Source organism: Phycodurus eques, chromosome 18 (genome assembly GCF_024500275.1).
Source record: "Phycodurus eques isolate BA_2022a chromosome 18, UOR_Pequ_1.1, whole genome shotgun sequence".
NCBI lineage: Eukaryota > Metazoa > Chordata > Actinopteri > Syngnathiformes > Syngnathidae > Phycodurus > Phycodurus eques.
The window spans coordinates 18,569,408-18,590,319 of NC_084542.1; the positions used below are offsets into that span (position 1 = coordinate 18,569,408).

The 20,912-nt window shown below is 46.9% G+C and overlaps 1 protein-coding gene across 12 annotated transcripts; it reads right to left on the reverse strand.

Annotated features, from left to right (window-relative positions):
- Nucleotides 1-3,079: 3,079 nt before the first annotated feature.
- On the reverse strand, nucleotides 3,080-20,563 carry flvcr2b (FLVCR choline and putative heme transporter 2b). 12 transcript variants are annotated; one of them, XM_061704663.1, is made up of 11 exons: nucleotides 19,670-20,563; nucleotides 18,610-18,751; nucleotides 15,194-15,334; nucleotides 13,453-13,520; nucleotides 10,675-10,778; nucleotides 10,137-10,247; nucleotides 8,826-8,931; nucleotides 8,246-8,357; nucleotides 6,022-6,083; nucleotides 4,734-4,862; nucleotides 3,713-3,794 (listed from the first exon to the last, which is right to left on the reverse strand). In XM_061704663.1, the coding sequence occupies exons 1-10, from the start codon at nucleotides 20,195-20,197 to the stop codon at nucleotides 4,782-4,784; spliced, it is 1,455 nt and encodes a 484-aa protein (XP_061560647.1). In that variant the 5' UTR covers nucleotides 20,198-20,563; the 3' UTR covers nucleotides 3,713-3,794; nucleotides 4,734-4,781. The 12 variants fall into 12 exon arrangements, 11 of the variants coding, with proteins under 11 accessions (XP_061560645.1, XP_061560647.1, XP_061560649.1 ...); XM_061704662.1 differs by lacking the exon at nucleotides 3,713-3,794 and adding an exon at nucleotides 3,804-3,896; XM_061704665.1 differs by lacking the exon at nucleotides 6,022-6,083.
- Nucleotides 20,564-20,912: the final 349 nt, after the last annotated feature.

Here is a 20,912-nt window from a genome sequence, read left to right on the forward strand (position 1 = left end):
AAGCATTTGGCGGCGTCGCCGCTGCGTGAAGAAAAGGAAATCAAGCGGCTGCGAGGACGTAGAGGACGAGTTCACGTTCGGAGCCGCGCGCCGCCTCCAAAGTATTCTTTTCCTACTTTGGGGAGAACGTTCGACGCTCGGAGACCGTCGAACGCCAATCCTCATTTCCGTCGGCGGCAAATCTACAGACGGGAATTTTGTCATTAGCCTTCATGCGCGGAGACGTTCTTGGAAAATAGGAGCGATCCTGAGGAATAGGACGGCGTGCATTCGCCACCATTCTACGAAGCGCTCAAGAGAATCGGACATTGTATATTCAAACTCCAACATGTTCAAAACAGGCCCCGTCATCATCATCATCATCATCATCATCATTTTGGCGAGCCAAAGTCCGCTCGCTTCATGCCAACGTAATTAGCGTAGTTGTTACGGCAGCCGTAAACCTTCAAACAGCTGCCGCTTTAATTCCCGCGGAGACGCAACATGTACAAATAGTGAAACACGAGTAACGGAACAATAAAAACGTCTTCAAACGCAAATCGTTGGACTTTTGGAAGGCAAAGACCGCTTTGCGGCAAACTTGAATCACTTGCGAGGAGCGCGCGAGAACATTTTCCAAAATGAAAAATTGCATCACGAGACGTGACCCTCAACTCGCATTTCACTCCTTGGCCGCTGTGGACATTTCCTCGTCAACTGCAATCCCACCTACGTACTGCATATATTCGCCAAGCGGGTGTTTTTTCACGGTTCTCGCGCCGGCCACGTTCCCTTTTCTACGCAACTGTAACGACGAACAGATCCCCGTAGATGACGCCGTCGCATCGCTTCGGATTCGAAGAGAAAGATTAGGCGGCGGACCTCGGCTCGTCGGAGAGAAACGCCGGGACAAGTTTCGGCACCTCGCGCTCCAGCGCGGCATCGGCTGGATATGCGCAGAGGATGTTCCGCGCGAGCTAGTAGAAAGTGTGGATGGATCGCAACGGTTGGTGGAGTGAACTCAATCTTGCTTTTGTTATTTCGGTAGTTTGAGGAGTCACTAAAGCAAGAAAATATTCGCAGCCCGTGCCTTGAAAAACTAGTGAATACTTTTTAGTAGCCCGCCATAAACAAACACTTCATACTAGCGCACAGCACAGCCGCACGTTCGGCACGGGGTTCGACCCGACAACCGCGGCTATATATGACGGCCATTACAATTACATTGAAAAAAGATTTCAAAATTGAAAATCAAGATTTTTTTAAACCCCAAAATTCTTGAACACGAGGGGACAAACCGGCAACAAGCAATTCCGGGCTTGAGGACAAAGAAAAACAACAATCTGCAAATATTTGTCTCCGCAGGTGCCGAACCAGTTTGCGGCGTCCGCCGAGTTCGCCGTCGCGCGGCCGAAGTCGCGTCCGGTCATCGTACGCGGGGCCGGCCCTAGTCGATGCGGCGCCCCCCGCCCCCCTCCTCCATCAATGATTTAAATAAGCTTTCGAAAAAGTCCATTTGCCTCGCCACATCGACTTCCATTTAGAAGATAACGTGACACACAATTTAAAAAAACAAACTATAAAATCGAACATTTTCTTCCAGCACGCCTTGCGACCCGAGTGAGGATAAGCAGCACGCCAGCTCATGGCAGCTCAAGCGAAAGTGGCCACAACTTGACCCGTCGTTCTCCCATTGCCCCCTGGGCACTTTTGGTCGTTTGGACGTTCGCAGAGTTCTCCGGGCCGAACGGCAATAAGTTTGCCGCTACCTCAACGGAGGGCGAGCAGCATAGCGACCGTATTTGCCGTTATCATATTCGTCGGGCATTTGAATCCCCGTTTTTCCGTGTTAAAAAGTTTGTTGTCGAGTTATTGCAAATAAGCGCCGCCTCCCCACTTGAAAGATCGATTCAGCGATGGAAGATTTCACTCAGTGACCGAGAAACCGTTTCCTTTGGCGTCGAGTCGTTCGACGGTTCCTCACATTTGTCCCGAGCGATGAGGCGCTCGCAAGCGCATTAACATCTGCATTTGAATTATATGGAGGATTTTCTGAAATATGGACCAAAATACGATATGACACAAATGTGTCATTTCTATAACGCCACGTTCGAGCCTTCGATTGACTCAAATGTTGTTTTCACATTCAACTTTTGCTTCCTTCGACATACAATTGCATTCCAATTCAAAGGAGAGGCCTTGTTTGTTGAAATCGGTCACTTCATCGCAGCCCAAGTAGCACTCGGAGCATCCCGGACTCGTTCGACCCGACATCGGCGTCTTAAGCTAACGCTGACTGGATTTCAAGCTAGCGAGCTCAAACGTGCGCTTTATTCTCAAAAGATGTTGCCATAACGCGACCTTTATATTTGGACTTCTTTTCCTCCTCCGCTCGTCTTCTTTTGTGGAACTGTGCGCCCGAGCGCTTAGCTGAAGAAAACAACAACATGGGAACTAAAGTCACCCGTCCCGTCCCGAACCGATCGGTCGTTCGCCGGTGGCCCGCGTCACGGCGCTTGCCAAGCGCCAAACATAGCGACTTGACTTTATTTGGTCATTTTCGAGACGAAAGGTCACAAATTCTTTTAGGATCTGATCTTTGAAAGAAACCTTTTTCCCGAGGAGGGTCAGCGTGCGCGAGCACTTGATTACTTTGCCAAACGCCGCCCGAGTCGCGCGCGACGGAGGGAGCCGTCGCGAATCGATCGCGCCGCGCAAGCTGTTTATTTACATTCTGTTATTTCAGACCGACATATTTTGAGATACAAGCGTGGGGACGCATCCCATTAAACCGGTCTCTCGAGGCACCGCCGAATACTGACAGGGACTCCAAACTTCCTCTCGGTCTCGTTTATTGAAAGTTTTCGGGCTCGGATTTGCTTTTTTTCCTCATGCTAAGCTAGGCTACTGTCTGTACTTGCCCTCTTTCTATTAAGGTTAAAAACAGTGACCGCAACCAAGTATTGACGCCAGCCAGCCTGAGGCCTTGTCCCCATCAAATTAGCGTTCAAGCGCGGTGCCGTGGCGCCACCGTGTGGCGAAAACCGAAGGCGCCGTGAAGTCCTGCAGGGACAAAAAACAACACAAAACTGACTCAAAGTCTTATTAAAATTAGTTTTATGTCATATTAAAGTCGATATGAGTATTACATCAATATACATGTATGTGTACATATTGTGTACAAATGATTCATGTCACATATTTCCCTCGTTGTTGACTTGCGAGACGAGAGGCGGTCGGACAAATTTCATCTTGCAAATCAGTCAAAGACATTTTGCGTCTTTACAAAAATCTACATTTTCAATACCGTTAACATTTCCGAGGCACAATTGATTTACGATTGTCAAAGTTATTTAACGTGTAGATATCAACTCGTCACGCGAAACCGCATCCCCTCCTATTGCAACAGGAGTCAGTCGAACTGCTCCAAGTGCGACAGGACTCTGCATCTTTGTGCACAATTGTCAAAAAAACAAAACAATTGTACCGACATTACCAGATAACGAGCAACCCTTTACTGCTCAGTGACTTTTTTTTTTCTCCGTCAATGGACCGTCCGTTGTCGCACTCGAGCCGCTCCGACGACCGTTTTTTGGGACATACTTGACCAAATAAAGACGATTCTGATTCTGAAGAACCGCTGCATAATTTTGTTGAAGTTAGAATTATCTGAATTGAACATGAATTCATACATACGTGGAATAAATAATTACAATTGTCAGATGTAAACGCTGCTATTTGTGCTCTTTTTAAAACTTCGCTTGTTGGATGATGGCGCGCGTGGACACGCCCCCTCTCGGCCCGTCCGATGGACGCTGAAGATAAAAAAAAAAAAAAAATACAAAAAAAAAAAAACATCAACAGGCAGGTTTTCGGGTCGTTCGTCTCAAAAATGCTCAGGACGTGAAGCAAAAGGACTGCATAGAAAAAGGACAAAAGTTCATTCTTTTTAACTCATTGATATCCATTTTTTTTTTTTCCCCACGAGGGATTTCAATGAAAACAGTACAAAATAATTGCATTTTTAAAAAGACATTTCTACAATAAACTATTTTCAAAACAAAGAATGAAATTCAAAAATATAAAAGATACATTGAAATTTGTATAGTAAATCAATAAATATTTGCACTTCCAATTCTTTTTTTAACTGCTGAAAAATGACAATCCAGAATTGAATTTAGTAAAATCAATATTTGCTTCATTTTCTCATCAAATGTAGAATGTCGAAGTTTTTAAAAAATGAAGACTTACATTTTCATACATTAAACCTTTAATAATGAAACTAAATCTACACAATCATAAATATCCCTATAGGTATTTTATTTTAAAAAGTACAGCAATAATGGAATTACTTTCATCATAAACACTTAAAATAGTTTTAAATAATGATGGGAAATTATCATCCCTCCATAATGAACGATCATTCTGGAATTTCATTCATCATTTTTGTGCAATTTTCCTTCGAAGCGGCAGTGCGACGCATCTGAAAATCAAATTTGGTGAAGATTTCTTTTTCACAAGTGTAAGAATTCTGCATTGATTGATTTTGACAACACCACCGGCTGCAGCGCGTTTCGAGATTCGCGGTCCGCCGGTTCAACGCGACTCGTGACGCGTCGACGACGTCACGGACGTCGGGAGGGAGGGAATCACGTCAACCGATCAAGTGCGCGCACAGTCGCTTTAAAGCAAAGTTGCCTAGCAGCAGGTCAAAGGTCACCGCACGGAAGCGGAGATTGGCGAGTGATCATTACCTTATTGGGTCTGTGGGCGGAGCTACGATTTGATGAGATTTTGCACGTTTAAGGAAGCGAAGACGGCGTCTGCGACGTGGAGATTAAGGCCGCGGCGCCGCAGTCTCGTCCCGACGTCGTCGTCGCCGCCTAAAATCACAGCCGCCCGTCACTCGGCCTTCATTCGCTCAGGTCGCCGCGGCGACGTCATTCCACGCTTCCCATTGGCACAAGCGAGACCCTTTCGAGCGGCACGCCGTCTCCAAGGGAATTGCACAAGGCCAGCAGCAAAAAAAACAAACAAAAAACGAGGAGCCGAGCAAACGCAAGCAGATTTTTCTTTTGATTGGCTTGATCATTTTCCAAAGAGGATTTCTTTCCCATTTTTGAACAGAAGACAAAAATATCATCAGTTGAAAGCGCAGGCAGGCAAATTCAAACATTAATTCTGAAGTTTTTTTTCAACAGTAGCACTAAATCACGTGTCGTCACTCACGCGAACTTGTTCAAAACAAATTCCGTTCCGTTCCACATTCCACTCAAAAACCAACATCGCCGCTCAAAATTGTCTAAACTCCGCATCTCCATTCAAAATGGCGTCCAAGCCATGTCCAGTATTTCCAATCCCAACAATTTGCCTCCAGTCCAAAGCGGCCACTTGCGGTCAAAAGCGCATCCGACCTCCAACCCAAACCTTCTGAAATGGACAAAATCTGCAATCCAAACTGTTTCAAGGCCGCCCATCGACGGGCCAAACAATTTCAAATCGTCCATGTCCAAATAAACCTTCTCAATGTAATAAAAACTCTTTTTGAGCTTCCATTTTCAAAAGCACGTAAGACCAATCCGATCTTTTTTCAAAGCACGCACCGCAAGTCACAAGCTCCAATCAAAACGGATTTCAAAAGCACGTCTCCATTTTTCGTTGTTCAGGTCAAAGTTGGCGTTTACAAGTCCAAACGCTTCAGCCAAAATTTGATTTGAAGGGCGACCGTAGCAGTTTGCCGTCGGTAGCCGACTCAAATCAGTTATTGGAGAGATTAAGATCATCTAGAATGTTCCATTTCTTAACAGGAGGCTCAAAGTTCAGTAAAACTTCAAGAAGAAAGTCTGACGCATTTTGTTGAACATTTGAAAGGGTGCAAACAGACAAAGGAGGAGGAACACTGAGAAATGTGGAGCGCTGGCAAAAATAACCACAATGGGGGGGGGGGGTCATTATTTTGGAGGCGCACGCACACGCGAGACCTGGACAGGAAGTCCCGAGTCCCACGGCACGTCCGCCTCCGGCTCGGCGTCGGACACTTACTTCTGCTTCCGCGGTGGCCGACGCGTTGGCTTTCTGCCTCCGCAGGTCGGACTTGATGAAGCCTGCCGGTCGTGAAAGACAGCGCACGTGAGCAAAACAATCGATTGCAGCCCCGAGCGAGGACGGGACGGGACGCCGCCGCCGCCGCCGCCGCCCCCTTCATTACTTTCCTGTCGAGCGAATGCACACGTTTGTTTCAAAATACACGAGACGCCTTTGAAAAGAATTGCTGAAAAGTTGCAAAGACACAACCGTTGCAATTGCGGCCATAAAGCGCGTTCAACAGTTTGGCGACATTTCAGTTTTGCGGACCTTTTGGGGTGCGGCTAAAACGGGGCCCAGTCGCCCCTCGCCCACTAATTAAGAACTCCGGCGCCCTCGTCGGCATCAGCGCTTATCCGACAAAATTCCGAAATGCGGTTAGCTAGCGAGCTACGCCTACACCCCGAAATTGCGTCTCGTCTTCGGACGGTCTGCCGTCGCGGACGCATTAGAGCGCCTCGTTGTCAGCCGTGAGTGTGCTCACGTCACGGTGAGAAAGGCAGAAGCGGCAAGAAAGGGAAGGGGGGGGGGGGGGGGGGGGAGAAATAAAATAAAAGTCTGACTTGACAGCCAGCCTGTGGACTGGCCACTTTAGAGTGCCTCGTTGTCAGGGTGTGGAACAGCCCCGCACATTCCAGCCACCGGTAGCTTTAAGCCGATATAGTTTCACACCCCAAACGTCTTATGTGCAAGAATAGGCGTGGCATCCATTTTCCAGTTGACAGCTGAGCGGGGGCGTGGTTTCGTGCATTCAGCGGACACGCCCACGCCGCCTGAGAGCGGCTTGATTTCTCACCATTTTGAACATTCGCTTGACATGTTTGATATATTCTTTAAATCGTTCAAATTTGGCAGAATTGTTAACAACACTTCTCTACAGTGTGTCAAATTTACAAGACATTTATTTTGACTTTGCGACGTCTTTCAGTCATTGATTTAAAAGGTTCAAAAAGCGCAAGCCAATACTGTTAAAGATGTCAAAGTAATATCGAGTATTTCCAAAGACATGACTGAAAAAAAAAAAACCTTGCACAACGGGAAGGCACAGAAATCATTAAGCTTAATTTGCACTCGAAGGTCTGCAGCAAATTGTGACCTTTGTAACTAAACAGCTCGCCGTCCGTTGGGGGGGAAAGAAAAAAGGAGAAAAAGCTCGGTGGCTATTTTCTTCCAAAGCTGTTGGCAAGTGTGCTTGTGAAATGTTCATCGAGTGCTCGCTCAACCGATTGCGCACAAAGTCATCAGCAAGACCTCGAGGCTCATTTGCCCGCTGGACCCGTTCGCATCCAATAACGTTCATTCCGGTCTCAAATAGAATCCGCGGATTTAGAAGAAGAAGACAAAAAAGGGATCACGAGTGCTGACGGCTCATGAGACGGATGGAGACAAATAAAGGCGGCATTTTATTTCTGTCGGGTTTTATGCATAAAAAACGATTGCGTAGAGCTTTGAATTTTCATCCACTTCTCGTCGCATTTTCAGATTTGATTTTTTTTTATAAAATAGATGTAATAATTCAATGAATGAATTATCTTCGAGATTTTTCTTTTCACCAAGATGTTTTTAAGAAAAGAAAAAAAAAGTAACAACAAAAACTCCTCAACAAAGGCCAAATTGAGAGCACCTCACTTTTGTCATTTTCTTCTCCTTAAAAGTCATAAAGTGGTTTTTGCAAAAAATGAATTTGATCCCATCAATTGTGCGGATGCATATATTTTCTGCCACTTTTGTGAACATTTCAAAAAGCGAACAACGGCTGGTCAAATGAGGCTCGTTGGCCTCGGAGGACGTTGGCGTTGCATCGCAAAGAAGCAAATGACTTTCTCATGACGGTAAACCACAGACGCCTTTTTTTTCCCTCATCGGCGAACTTTCAAGCTTGCGGCGCTCATTTGTGTTCGTCGGCTCGCCGCTCCTCTGAAAAGCGCCCGTCGCTCTCCTCCCTCCAAACGGAATTATTGTTCATGGATTTAGTGAGGATAAGCGCGAAAGGAAATTGATGGATGGATTTAGAATTGGCTTCAATTTACTGACCGGGATCGAGGTCCGGTTTGTAAAACGCGTAAGACGCGTCTCTTTTCCCAATCTTGCGACGCGTCGTCGCAACATCCTGGCGCCGATGAACTCGAGCGACTCGTTAAGCGACCGTCCTCCCGTCACGAAAATCATCGCAATCGCTCACCCGTCACGACGGCGCCCACCAGCAGGAAGACGCACAGGAAGACGTTTCCGGGCAGCGTGCCGAATTTGTCGATGATCTTGCCCTGGCAGATGGTGAAGACGATGCCGAAGACCTGCGAGCGCACAACGAGAGCGTCAAGGCGGAAACCCGAATACGGCGGCCGAGATGCTTCCGGAAAGGAAGCAAAGTACCCGAGAGCGTCGAGTGATCGAAGTCCGAATTTCAGGGCAATTAAGTTGGAACATCAAGAAAGAAAATAGGGTGTGATTTTGCAAACATTTCTGACAAAAGGAAAATTGGTTTTTATGAAAAATAAGTTATTATACAACACTGAAGTCATGACAAAAACAATCTTCATTTTCAACAATAACGTGCTGTTATTACAACAAGATGAGCATCACATTGTCACGAGAAGAATTTGAGGAGAAATAAGTCGCATCTTTACCAGAACAAAGTCGGAAGACGAATGTTGTAATTTGGCAAGAAAAAAGGTTGCATTAATATGAATAAACGACAAGTTTGACTATGATGACGCTATATCCCAAGATGCCACATTTGTTTTTTTCGAGGCGCGCGTTACCTGCGCCGAGCAGTTGAGGAGGCCGGAGGACGTCCCCTCCGACTCGGGATACGTCAGCTCCACGGCGTACTCGAAGCCCAGCGGCAGGTAGCCCGTCATGAAGAACCTCAAACGCACGGGAACGCATCATTTGGACCACCTCCACTGTTTTCAAGAATCGTTGTGCTCGTATTTTGCAAACCATACGTGAGCGTATTGTGATATGTTTTGAGAATGAACTCAAGTTGGGGGAAAAGAAAATTTTCGAAAAGAAAGTTCTATTTTCGTCACAAGCGCACGACGGCGAGTCTGTGACCGTCGACCGCACGGGTCAGAGGTCAACGTGCGAGCGCGGGACCGCCGGCACGAGGCGCTTGCCCGCCGGTCACTGGCAAAGAATTTTGCGACGACACGTCGGAGGGAGGCGCGCCTTTTCTTCGCGCGGCTCACGCATCCGACACGCTTTCTATTTTTAGAAACAGCTGAGCTGGTCGCGCGAGCCGGCGCGCTCGTAACGCTCGAGTCGTCCTTCCCCGCTGAAATGAATGAAAAGGCCGTTACTCCGTTCCCGTAATAATGAAACTGGCGCTCTACAATATTGCATTTTAGAAAAACACGGCGTGCCAACATCACCAAATAAGGATTTCAACATTGTGTCCATCATGAGCCATTGATTGTGGCTGGTGTGCAACCTGGAAGAAACAAGGAGCTTCATTTTGACCCAAGTATTGCTTTGCCGCCATCTTGTGGCACCTATAGGCATTTATAATCCTTTTTTTGGGGGGGGGGGGGGGGGGCATCAACAACTCGCAGGAAGCGGGGCGTCAGGTCCCCATAGCGTGCGAACATCGTATAGGGCTGCACGTATTGTTGTTTGCTCCGTTTGTATGTGCCGTCTGTTAAAAGTAGCAGTTGCTCTAAAATGTATAATCGTCGTGAGATATATGCTGATTTGCATTTTGCATTATAGGTTAGCATTAAGCTAGTGGACTTTCGTTGGACAAAATGAAGTTTGGTTCAATATACGTACAATGTTTCATTTTGGTTTTGTGTGTCAGTTTTACAGTGGACTTCAACTGGGAGTGCCAAATAAAGTGCTTGAAGCAAGCACGCTGGGCCTCTTATTTGAAGAACAGTGCAACAGGCGCAAAAGAATACTTGAAAAAGCGCTTTTCTAATATTCATGTGAAGTTTGTTTTGAATGTGTTGAAAGCAAGCGAGAAGGGTTGAGCTATTTCCCAGATCGATTCGGGGCGGATCCAGAACGTGCGGCGCACCCCTCGTCGACGTTTTCAGTGTCTGCCGACAAATCGTCCCTTTCGCGAAGCATACCCGAGAACTCCGGCGGTGATGAAGACCACCCAAAGGTGCCCGAGGCCGAGCGTGGCGGCGTAGACGATCATGCCCACGAGAGACATGAAGTACACGGCCAGGGTGGTCTGCCTGGAAAAGAGCAGAAGAAGGCGGGGCCTCTTTTAGTACCTCCAGCAAGTACTTCAATGTGGCACAAAAAAAACTTCCACACACACACACGCGTGCGCGAGCGCGGACAAAAAGTGGTACGGTCCTGTTGTGCGACAACATACTTCGTAAACCGGAAAGTTCACATATTAACAAACCCAAAAATAGAAACAAACTCTCAGGCTAAATTCGCACCGAATTTCGGAAATAAACAACAGGCGGGCTTGCGTGCCGGGTCAAAAGTGAAGCCCCCCTCGCCGCCTGCAGGGGGACAAAAGGTCACGCGGGGTCAACATCAAAGCCACACCTGAACAAACAGACGAAGAGCCGTTATTGATGTACAAACACAAAAACACGCGAGAGGGACAAAGAACGTGAATAAAGACGCGTCTCCGTTTCGGACACTCACTTGTAGGTTTTGGTGCGGTCCAGCCACACGCCGCAGATGAGCGAGCCCACCATGCCGGCGATGACGATGGTCAGGCCGATCCTGCCCGCGTTCACCTCTTCGCCCTGGGAGCGACACGGCACAACGTTTAGCGGCCGTTGGCGGGACTTTCTTTGAAAAGTTTCAACAACATACGCATTTTATGATCATTTCCACAAATAAAAATGAATTTGAATAAAATATGGAATGAAACATTTCGCTTTTGTTCAATTTGTCACTGTCGCATCATTTTAATTTTTTTTATAAGGGGCAAAAAGAAGATGTGTATTTCAGGTGAGGTATTGATTTATTTAAGGAATGTGTATTATAATGGTTCTTATTATTCTATATTGTTTGAGGAAATACAGTAAATCAGCGCTGCTCCCGATGGGCCGTTCGCATTAAACGTTCGAGCGCAATAAAGTCAATATTTTAATGTGCAGCTGTTATGCAAGTTATGAAATAACTTTTGGGATTTTATTGTTTCTATACATGACTTCGGACTTTCCATGAGGTTTCACGTACTGTACGAGGTCATCTTCTAGGCCGTTTTCTTCCTCTTCATTTCCCGTCCGCACAGACGACCACCAACTCGGCTCCCGAGCGTTCGCGCGGGAAAGGAGGAAGTGAGACGCGGCTAACTTCACCGTCGGCGTCGTTCCGAGCTTTGCAACTGCACGACTTCGCCGCGTGCGCGAGCGCTCACCTCCCGACACGGAGGAGTCGTGACGACAAACGCGCATTTCAATCAATCAGGACACATGTCGGACAATCGTGCGCGTCCAAAAAGTTGCAAGATCCATCAAAGAAACGCACGGATGAGTTTGGTGGTTGATTTGCGGTTTCGGGGGACGGAGCCAAGTGACTTTCGCTTTCGCTTTCGCTTCCTGTCAGTCTAACGGCCATTTGCGCCAATATTTGTCCCTCGGGTCACGGACAAAGGGTTTGTTGTTTGAAGATCCCAGCAAATTGTAAATCTGACTCCACAACTCCATTCAGTGGTAGCTCTACTCGACGAGTGGCCCAACTCAAGTTTTTCACATGGTGAATTTGTTTTACTTTTTGTGTTTTGAGCAGCGGTGGCTGGTCAGTAGAGGGCGCTAGGGTGCCACCCGACCACTGGCGGTGGTTACCACATTACTTTCCTCGAAGACAACAAATTAACAACATTGGCAATAACAAAACAAATTCTAAATCTTTGCATGTCTATTTTTAGATGAGCAGCATAAAAAGGCGGCACGGTAGACGACGGGTTCGAAAGTCTGTGTGCAGTTTGCATGTTCTCCCGGTGCCCGCGTGGGTTTTCTCCGGGCACTCCGCTTTCCTCCCACATCCCAAAAACACGCATGCGAGGTTCATTGAAGACTCTAAATTGCCCGCAGGTGTGAATGTGAATGGTCGTTTGTTTATGTGTGCCCTGCGATTGGCTGGCGACCGGTTCAGGGCGTGCCCCGCCTCCTGCCCGACGATAGCCGGGATAGGCTCCGGCACGCCCGCGACCCGCGTGAGGAGAAGCGGCTCAGAAAATGGATGGATGGTACAGTGGACCCCCACATATTCACAGTTTGGCACCCGTTACCCATCCACAGATGTTTTTGTTTCTTTTTTGGGGGGGAGGGACAACCCTAATTTTTGGTGGAAAATTATTATTGTGGTATATCCTTGCTTAGTCGATCATTTTTGGGGTTAACAAAAAATTCATGTAATGGGCATAAATGATTTGCATATTTTCGCAATTTGTGACCGGTCCACCGTTTGCTCGTCGTGATGAGTGAAGTTGTTGTCCGATTTGATGACGCACTTTGGCTCTGGGACACGCAAATCTTTAGCCGTCGATTCACGTTAAAAGTTTGCCACGCAATCGCTGGGACCAAGACGGGGCGCAGCGTGCCGGCGGCCCGGCGAGGCGATCCTTGTCACATTCTGGCTCGATCGCCATGCAAGATGCACGCTGCGCTTTGCCGCTGGTGCGTTCCCTGTTCAGTGGCACCTCATTTCCCAAGCTAGTCAAGCTTGTCACCTTCAACTGATAAAATTACAATTGATTTATTTCAACTTTTACGCTTCGTACGTCTACAATATTAAAGTTTTCTAAACTTGGTTGCTGGCTCAACCTCAAGCTGACTTGGTGTGGTCATGCTTTATACAGACAAGTGACGTCGTCGCTCTTGCTTCAAAGAATTACAAAACATGAATGTAAATAGGACTACTAAAACGTTGGTAACGTCATTCTCTGTGCGACGCGCTGGGTGTGAAATCGGCACGTTATATTAAATTGTTGCTTATTAATCGATGCGACAAACCGAACTTCTACTCAAAAGCTGTGCTGATCTCAAATCCAAATTGATGCAACGGCGCCACCTAGGGAGCTGTGTTAGTCATTACAGTGGTTTACAAACCTGAATTTCAAGCTGAGCGAGACTCTCTTCAAAGTCTCACCTGCTGAAAAACAGATTGACGAATATATTCGTCGGTGGCAGTTAACGGTCGGATTCCAGTTGGTGAACAGAAACGTCTGCGGCAGTGAATGACTTAAAGGTACGCATCCAACACAGATACTACAGTACATATTTTGTCGCGTTATACAATGCTATGCTAAAAACATTTAAAAAATTGTTAGTTCGAAGAGGCTGGAACCGATGAATTGCATTTCAATTGGGAGAAGTCATTTGATATACAAGTAAACGGAGTTGCAAGCTTAGTCACAGAGCGACTTGAACTCGTAAGTCAAAGTAATAATAAACATGCCGCCCGACTTACCGGGTAGTGCTCGATGATCATGCGGTTCAGCAGGGTGCCAACCGCGTAGAAACAACCCACGTTCAAGCCTGTAAGATGACAACCATAGAAATAAAAATTGAGAATAAAAAATACTTCTTGATGTTCAATAGATCCTCAAGGTTTTAGAGTGACGATCATCTTTTTTTTTTTTCTTGCGAAGCTAACAAACAAATGGAAGCGTGACCTCCTTGCAAAGCATTGGCGTGAACACATTGCAGGCAGCTGTGACTCCGTCAAGGCTTTGACGGTTCCCTCTGGATGATTTTGTGGCCAAGTTTCACAACAAACAAAAAAGAAGGCAAAACACTGCTGTTCTGTTCCAAGGAATTCAACAATGGCTGGCATTGATCTGTTTTGCTCGCACTCCCGCACAAACAAGAAGAGAATTATCAGGAGCCTCGAAGACTCAAAGACGCAAAGCAAGTTTTGCCCGCTGTCTAATGTGGAAATATATATTATGAATATTATTAGACAAATATATGAGCTTTCATTGAATAAACGCCTGCGACTCCCTGGAGGTCGGTAAAAACTTTGCATGAAGTTTGCATAGGTTTTCAGTCACTGCAAGCGCTAGTAAATATTTGGATTCATTATTAAAAATAGTGTCGACTGTGAAAACGCTCATTTGCGGTCGTAAAAATGTCCAATAAAAGTGTTGTGGTCCACGCTTCAAAATCGTGTATTTGTAGCACACCGGGTTTTGTGTGAACGGTGGGAAAATATCTGGGCTGTAATGATGCACCCGTTTTTGTTTTGGAGTACTGCGATATTCAGCTTGGATACTGTTTCGTTACAGCCTGAGAAAATCTCGCTGCGTAGCTTCTACAGCTTCCATGTAACATAAAGAAATAAAACGAAACTGAAAAGCAGAGAGAAGTTCAGCTCGAGTGAATCTCGCCGGCGGGTCTGGATGCTCGCTGCTAATAATAGTCCCGGGAAACGCAAGGTGACCCGGGTTCAAGTGCGAGCCGGGTCAACGCTTCGGCGGACGCTCAGAAAAGCCGGCCGGGCGGCGGAAGGTTTCGGTTAATCATCGGCCGACTGTAAACAAACTTTGGACTCCTCCGGCGCCAACATGCGCCCATCCTCTTCAGCGGTCTAATAACCTTGGGGATTTTTATGAGATCGCTAGATAAGATCAATCTTCGGGAGGGGGCGGAGCACGCCGTCATCACCGCTTCGTAAAGCGAACGAGAACGCAACAAGACGGAAGTCCAATTTATCCCATCGGGCAGCCATTGAACGCACAGACTTAAAGGTTGTATTTTTGCGGCAGACTGGACACATTCGGGTTTGACACAAGATGAATATGAGACCGGAGAATATTTCAGACTATTTCGAGGTATTTCCATGTGGTTCTAAACAGTAGAATCATCTTATATTGGATAAAAGTGGACATGGGAATGAACACAAAATCTCTCTTCTCTCACCAAATAATAGTGAAGACTACTTTAAAACTATAATATTCTCAAATAAGATAATGGAGGACATAAATCTTGATCTCACAAAGACGCAACTTAGAAGGATGTCAAAAGGCTGCAATAAAATGTGTTTCCAAAAAAATAGAAGGACGTTATTGTCATTATTTTGTTTGACAAAAATCACAATTAAAAAAAAAACAAAAAACAAAGCTGCAGTTTCTCTCAACTGAGTGAGCGCGAGTGTGCTGCGTGCAAAAACGCGCGACATCCAACCGAAGTTGAGCGTAACGACAGCGTACCGTACGTGACGATGAGGAGGACGAAGGGCCTGTTGCGGAGGAGCCGCCGAACGGAGGCGCCGTACGAGTAGCGCTCGGGCGGGACGCTCCGAGCCGTGGCCTGCGCCGTGGTGGGGGGGAGCTCGGGGCGCTCCTGGAAGACTTGACAAAAAGGAGAAAAGGAACGGAGAAGTGAACAATGTGAACAATACGGCGTGGGAAAAGCACTCGCCGAATGTTCTCAACTCCTGTTTCGATGCCAGAGTCAGATTGAGCAGATGAACGCTGCCTGCCGGAGGTCCGCTGAACAAGCGACTATTAACAAAAAGGAATAACAACCGCCACTCACGACTTCTATACAAGCAATTACACAAAAATCAGCAAGCAAAGAGGCAAAATGCGACAGCTGAAGGAAAACCGTTAACACGCGTAAACCCGTAAAACACGACTGCGGTCGCGTTGCCCAGACAATCCTGCGCCTCAAGGCCTCGTCTTTTCAAAATGGAGGAAGGAAGTCGCAAGAAAAAAAATAAACAACTGGTACCTGAAAGCTTGAAGAACACAGCAACAAAGTGTTTGGACTTTGTTACGTCCCACCACTAATTGAAGCTCGCAAATCGAATAGTCAGACCGTGTTGCTCGTCTCGAATGTGGTTAAATGAAAGAATGGACAGACAAATATACATGTTTATGTTTATGTTTAGGTGGACAACCAGGTCACCCAAAAGACGCCTCTCGCACGGGGGCTGGGCTGACCGCGCGCTACACATTTAAGACAAGTCTGCACATGAAAGCGGAGGAACGACATCCTGCTAGGAGACAACGTTTTGACGACAGCCCCTGGGCCACACTTAAGCAGTACTCAAACACCAAGTATCTTCATTCAGCATGAGCGGTCAAAATTGCATATTGTATGATTATTTTGTGATGCGGTGCAAACGTTAGAAGCAGTGTGACCGATGCACTTCGTCAGGTCTGAAGCAGGAGTGGGCAAACTTGGGTACTGCAGGCCAACATATTTGTTTTTTGATTTGATTCGATTTTTTTTCCAAATGGACAGATGGGCCAGGTTGCTCATGGATGAGGTATTGAAAAAACCCTTGCGACAGCAGACAGAGTTGCTAACTTGAGTTTTAGTTTGAATCATTTTAAAGAAATACTTTGATGACACATTATCCGACTAAGCATGCAGCCTACAATCCATTTGTGATCCAAGTTGTCAAAAATGCAAGCAAGCTCACTGTTAGCTTAGCCCCTGAGAGCCGAATGAAGTACGGCGGGCGGCCTTTAAGGGACAGCTTAGCTAATAAACATCACTGTGTATATTAACTAGACTTTCCACCGATTTTGTCGGGCTGATCGGTATCGGCCGATATTTAGCTTTTTATGCTGATCGGCTTTAATGTCATAATTCGTCCATCCGATCAATGACGTCATTGATCGGCTCCGCAAAAGACATTTACTCCGCGTTGCCATCGTGCACAGTATATTTGAATCCAAAAGCTAGTTTATTTTTAGCCTTGTCACACGTCTTTTGACGTAGTATTGGAAATAAATATCTGATGGCCAATAAAGTTGTTGTTTTTTTAAAAAAGGGGGGGGAAAAATGGCGGCGGTGCGGGACAGACAACACGTAATGCTCGGCCGAATCGGACTACATGACAAATTTGCTCTCTTTCACGATTGCACTATGTCAGACTACTGCAATAAAATCTTGTGTTCCGATACCACCGCATCCCGTTTTTTTACGATCGTTGGGCTTTATCTTGTCAATTCAAATGCGACTCGTTACCGTGGCAACGACAACAAGCGCGTGGGACGGCAACTTTGGCAAAATGAGGGGGAAAACGTGCGTTGGTGGTCACCGGTGCACAGGACAGGAGAGGACGTCGGTTTAAGGCTCGCTTGAGGTACGTTCACGTACTTTGAATACGATACGGCTCGCGAGCGGGCAACAAAAACGTTATGTAGCCTAGAAAGCTACTGCTAGCACTGACAGTTGTACATAAACATGCCGCCGTTCTCAAGTAAGCGAGAGATCATGCTCTTAAGTTTCGGTGTGGGTGAAGTCATTTCATTAAAAATTAAGTAATTTCATTGCAGTAAGTTAGCGCCATTATTTCTGTCACGTTGCAATGTTGGTTTGACCTGACTGCTTAGAATACGCGATCTGACGAGAGCGGTGATTTCCCACCTTCATGGAGCCAAGGAACATATTTTACAATGGGAAAATCTCACGGCACACCAACAAACACAAATGTCACCAAAAGTGGATCCGTGAATGACTCTATTGACTTCCTGCCATCTCATAGAAGACCCTTCGTTTGCTCTGTCTGTCACTATGCCTCGCTGCCATAAATAGAGGAACAAAGATACATTATTCATTGTCAATATATTTTTGCGCAATTAAGTACACAAGTATGTCCAGTAAATGAACAGGTCATTTCAAGAGACACCTTCCTCCATTTTGTGATGGGATCGGTGATCGGTTTTTCAACTCGCCGATCGGCCCCGAAAATCCCGATCGTGTAAAGCCTAATATTAACGATCTAAATTGCGTCAGGAACACAAGCTAGCTCACTTGAGGTTCGTTAGCGTAGCCCCCGCGGGTCACATTTGTCTCAACCAGGAAGTACGGCGACCTTTAATGAACTAAAGGCTTATTGCGCTCTATTGTTAACAGTGGAACTTGCCAAATTGAAGGCCCTTTTCCCATACTTGTGTGCAAAAACCATAGCTAGCAAATGGCCGTGGTAGCCGTGCACGATAGTTTAGCTTGAGTCCACAGCTAGCTAACTAGCTCAGTAAATGAAATCTAAACTCAAAGGTCAGTCACTAGCTTTCTCTTTAGTTTCTCCTTGCGCTGTTGATACAAAACTAGGAAAATATAACCTAAAACGATCCTTCTATGGCCTTGTATGTTAATTCATCAACAAGGAATGAGAGTTAAATCAGTGAGAATGTGGAAAGAAAGGCCACAGTCGAACCATTCTCCACATCACAAGTGTCCTTTTGTGTTGCTGAATGCTACCGAGCGTTCCCGCAACTTCGACACAACCGCAACGCTCCCCTGGTGGCAAGTCCACATACAAGTGTATTGCTTTCAATGCAACTCACTCATTTGAATTCCGAATTCTGCGCTGAAACACACAAATAAAAATCGGCAGTAAATTTGATGGCTCCGGCACGCCCGCGACCCGAGTGAGGATAAGCAGAGCGGAAGACTGTCAATGTCTTCTTGAACAGCGTTCCCACGCCTATGACCTTACTTGTCAGGAACACTTTTGTCTTTAGAAGGAACGTGTGAGTCAGCACTTTTGAGTGCATCAAAAAGCAAAGCAATATTTTACAAAATGGATACACGGGTGCGCTTGCGGGTATCTTGATTGCCATGATTTCTTTATCTTATCGCCCGGTGGACCTAATCTCTCTCTTACCGATGACGACGAGGACGAAGAGGAAGGTGGCCACTCCCGCGGTGATGTAGAACATGACGCTGATGTGGTGGGCCAGCGTGTCCACGTTGTCCACATTGGGCACCAGGATGGGGGGCACCAGGAAGCCGACGGCGATGCCCAGCTGCGGCAGCAAACCGCATATGGCATCATTTTACAACGTGGCACGGAAGAAAGATTTTACTGGAATAAACCGAACTCTAGTATTAAAACAGCCAGCATCAGCCATTTGAAAAAAAAAATACAATTAAATGCCATACCTCAAATAGATGCCACCTTTTCCACTTCACCTCAAAATTAGTTTACACTGCCTGTAAATATGGCATTTAATCTCGAGTCAGCCTGGCAATTCCCAAATTGTGAAAAATTATTTTTACATTTTTAAAGATTCCACGAAATAAAATGCACAAAAAATCTTTTCCTGAACAGACGCTTGTTAGCCATACAAATAAACACCTTCCCACTATTAAAATAATAATAATAATAATAATAAAAATTTAAATTCTTAATTTGTTCTTAATACTGTACTCGTAACATCAAAAAAATGTCCCACTTTATCCTTCAATTAGGCACACATTGAGCTGCTCGTTCTGGTGCGCATGCCTTGGCCCCCTGGGGGCAGTATAAGACAGCCATACCTTCTTTTTACCTGAATGTCCTTGTGAACAAGTGGTCGGGGGTTTGATTTTAATTCATGTTAGGTTGCAGTAAAAACCGTCTTCGCAGAGGTTCAAGAAGATATGCCCGTGAGTCCTGCTATATTGTCTGTCTGCCAGTGCGGCTGCACCGTTTGTGTTCAAATATCTGACGCGCATGTTAATCGTTAGCCCATCTATGGCGTTTCCCAGGATGTGTTTACATTAAGGTTTAGTTTGAGTGAAGTTCAACTGGGAGTGGCAATAAACAGCTTGTAGCAGGTTTTTTGCAGAATATTTACAGATTGACCTCCAAAAAAACAAAACTCAAGGCACCACCGACGTGAGGCCACAAAAACAGCGAATAGGCGAGTTTTTCGGCCAAGTCCGGAAACGAGGCCGCCGACCTGGTTCCCGAAGACGCCGACGGAGCAGGCGGTGGACACCTCGTCGGACCCGAACCACACGGACGCGATCCGGGACGGCATGCCCAGGATGAAGACCTGCGCCAGGGAGCAGCAGAACTGCCCCAGGAAGGTGACGGCGAACAGGTGCGGCCGGACGCTGGCCACCTTCAGCCACGTGCCGGCGCAGTTGAGCGCCGTGGCGGCCAGGGCGACCACCCGCAGACCCTTCTTGTCCAGCAGCCACGTCACCGGGAAGATGAAGGGGATGTAGGTCAGCATGTAGATCATGGACATCCAGTCGATGGTGAAGGCGTCCACTTGGTAGAACTTGACGAAGATGTTGCTGATGATGCCGTACTGGATCCACTGGTACGAGTTGCACAGCGAGTAGCAGCTGAAGAGGAGCACCGTCGGCCAGCGGCGCTTGTACAGGCGCGTCTGCGGCACTTGGTCCCCGGGCTCGTTCTCCGGGGCTTCCCCCGAGCGCGGCTCCTCGCCGGGGGACTTCCCGGCTGGCTCCCCGCTCATGTCGCGCGCGCGGAACAGCTCGCGAGACGTTCGCAATCCCGAGGAAAACGACTCTCAAAAGTCGTCGTCGTCGTCGCCGTCGCCGTCGTCGTCGTCGTCGTCGTCGTCGTCGTCGTCCGTCCGCCGCCGCCGCAAAAATATCGGCGTGAATTGCAGTCACTTATGCTGGAGGGGAACACCGACACTAACTTGGCTTGGCTCGGCTCGGCTCTTCCTTCCTGCCTTCCTTCCTTCCTTCAGCCACGAGTGGAAACACGCGGGCGAAAGCCTGACACCGCCGCACGAGCCGGACCCAAAACCACCTGGAAAACTGCTCCGAGCCGAGTCACGAGCGCCGCTCACAGTTGGGAGCACGTGCCGCATAGTGGAACTCACTTTGGAGGACTTCAAAGACATCCGGGTCACTTGTTACGCATGCTGACCGGAAGTAAAAAATAAGCCAACCATTTGACTTAAAAAAAAAAAAAAACAGACGTTGGATATGTATGTGCGTGTGCGCGCGCCCCCCCCCCCCACCTAGTGGCTTCTCCGTGTACTGCACGTTAAGGACACGAGGAGGGTATGAAAAGAATGTTAGAAAGAATGCAAGGAAGAATGGAACGTAGAAAAAAAGGAAGCGAGTATGAAGGAAGGGTGAAGGGAAAGATGGAAGGAAATAAGGTAGGAAAAGAGGAAGGATGGAAGGCAACAAGGTAGTGTGAAAGGAAGCCAACAA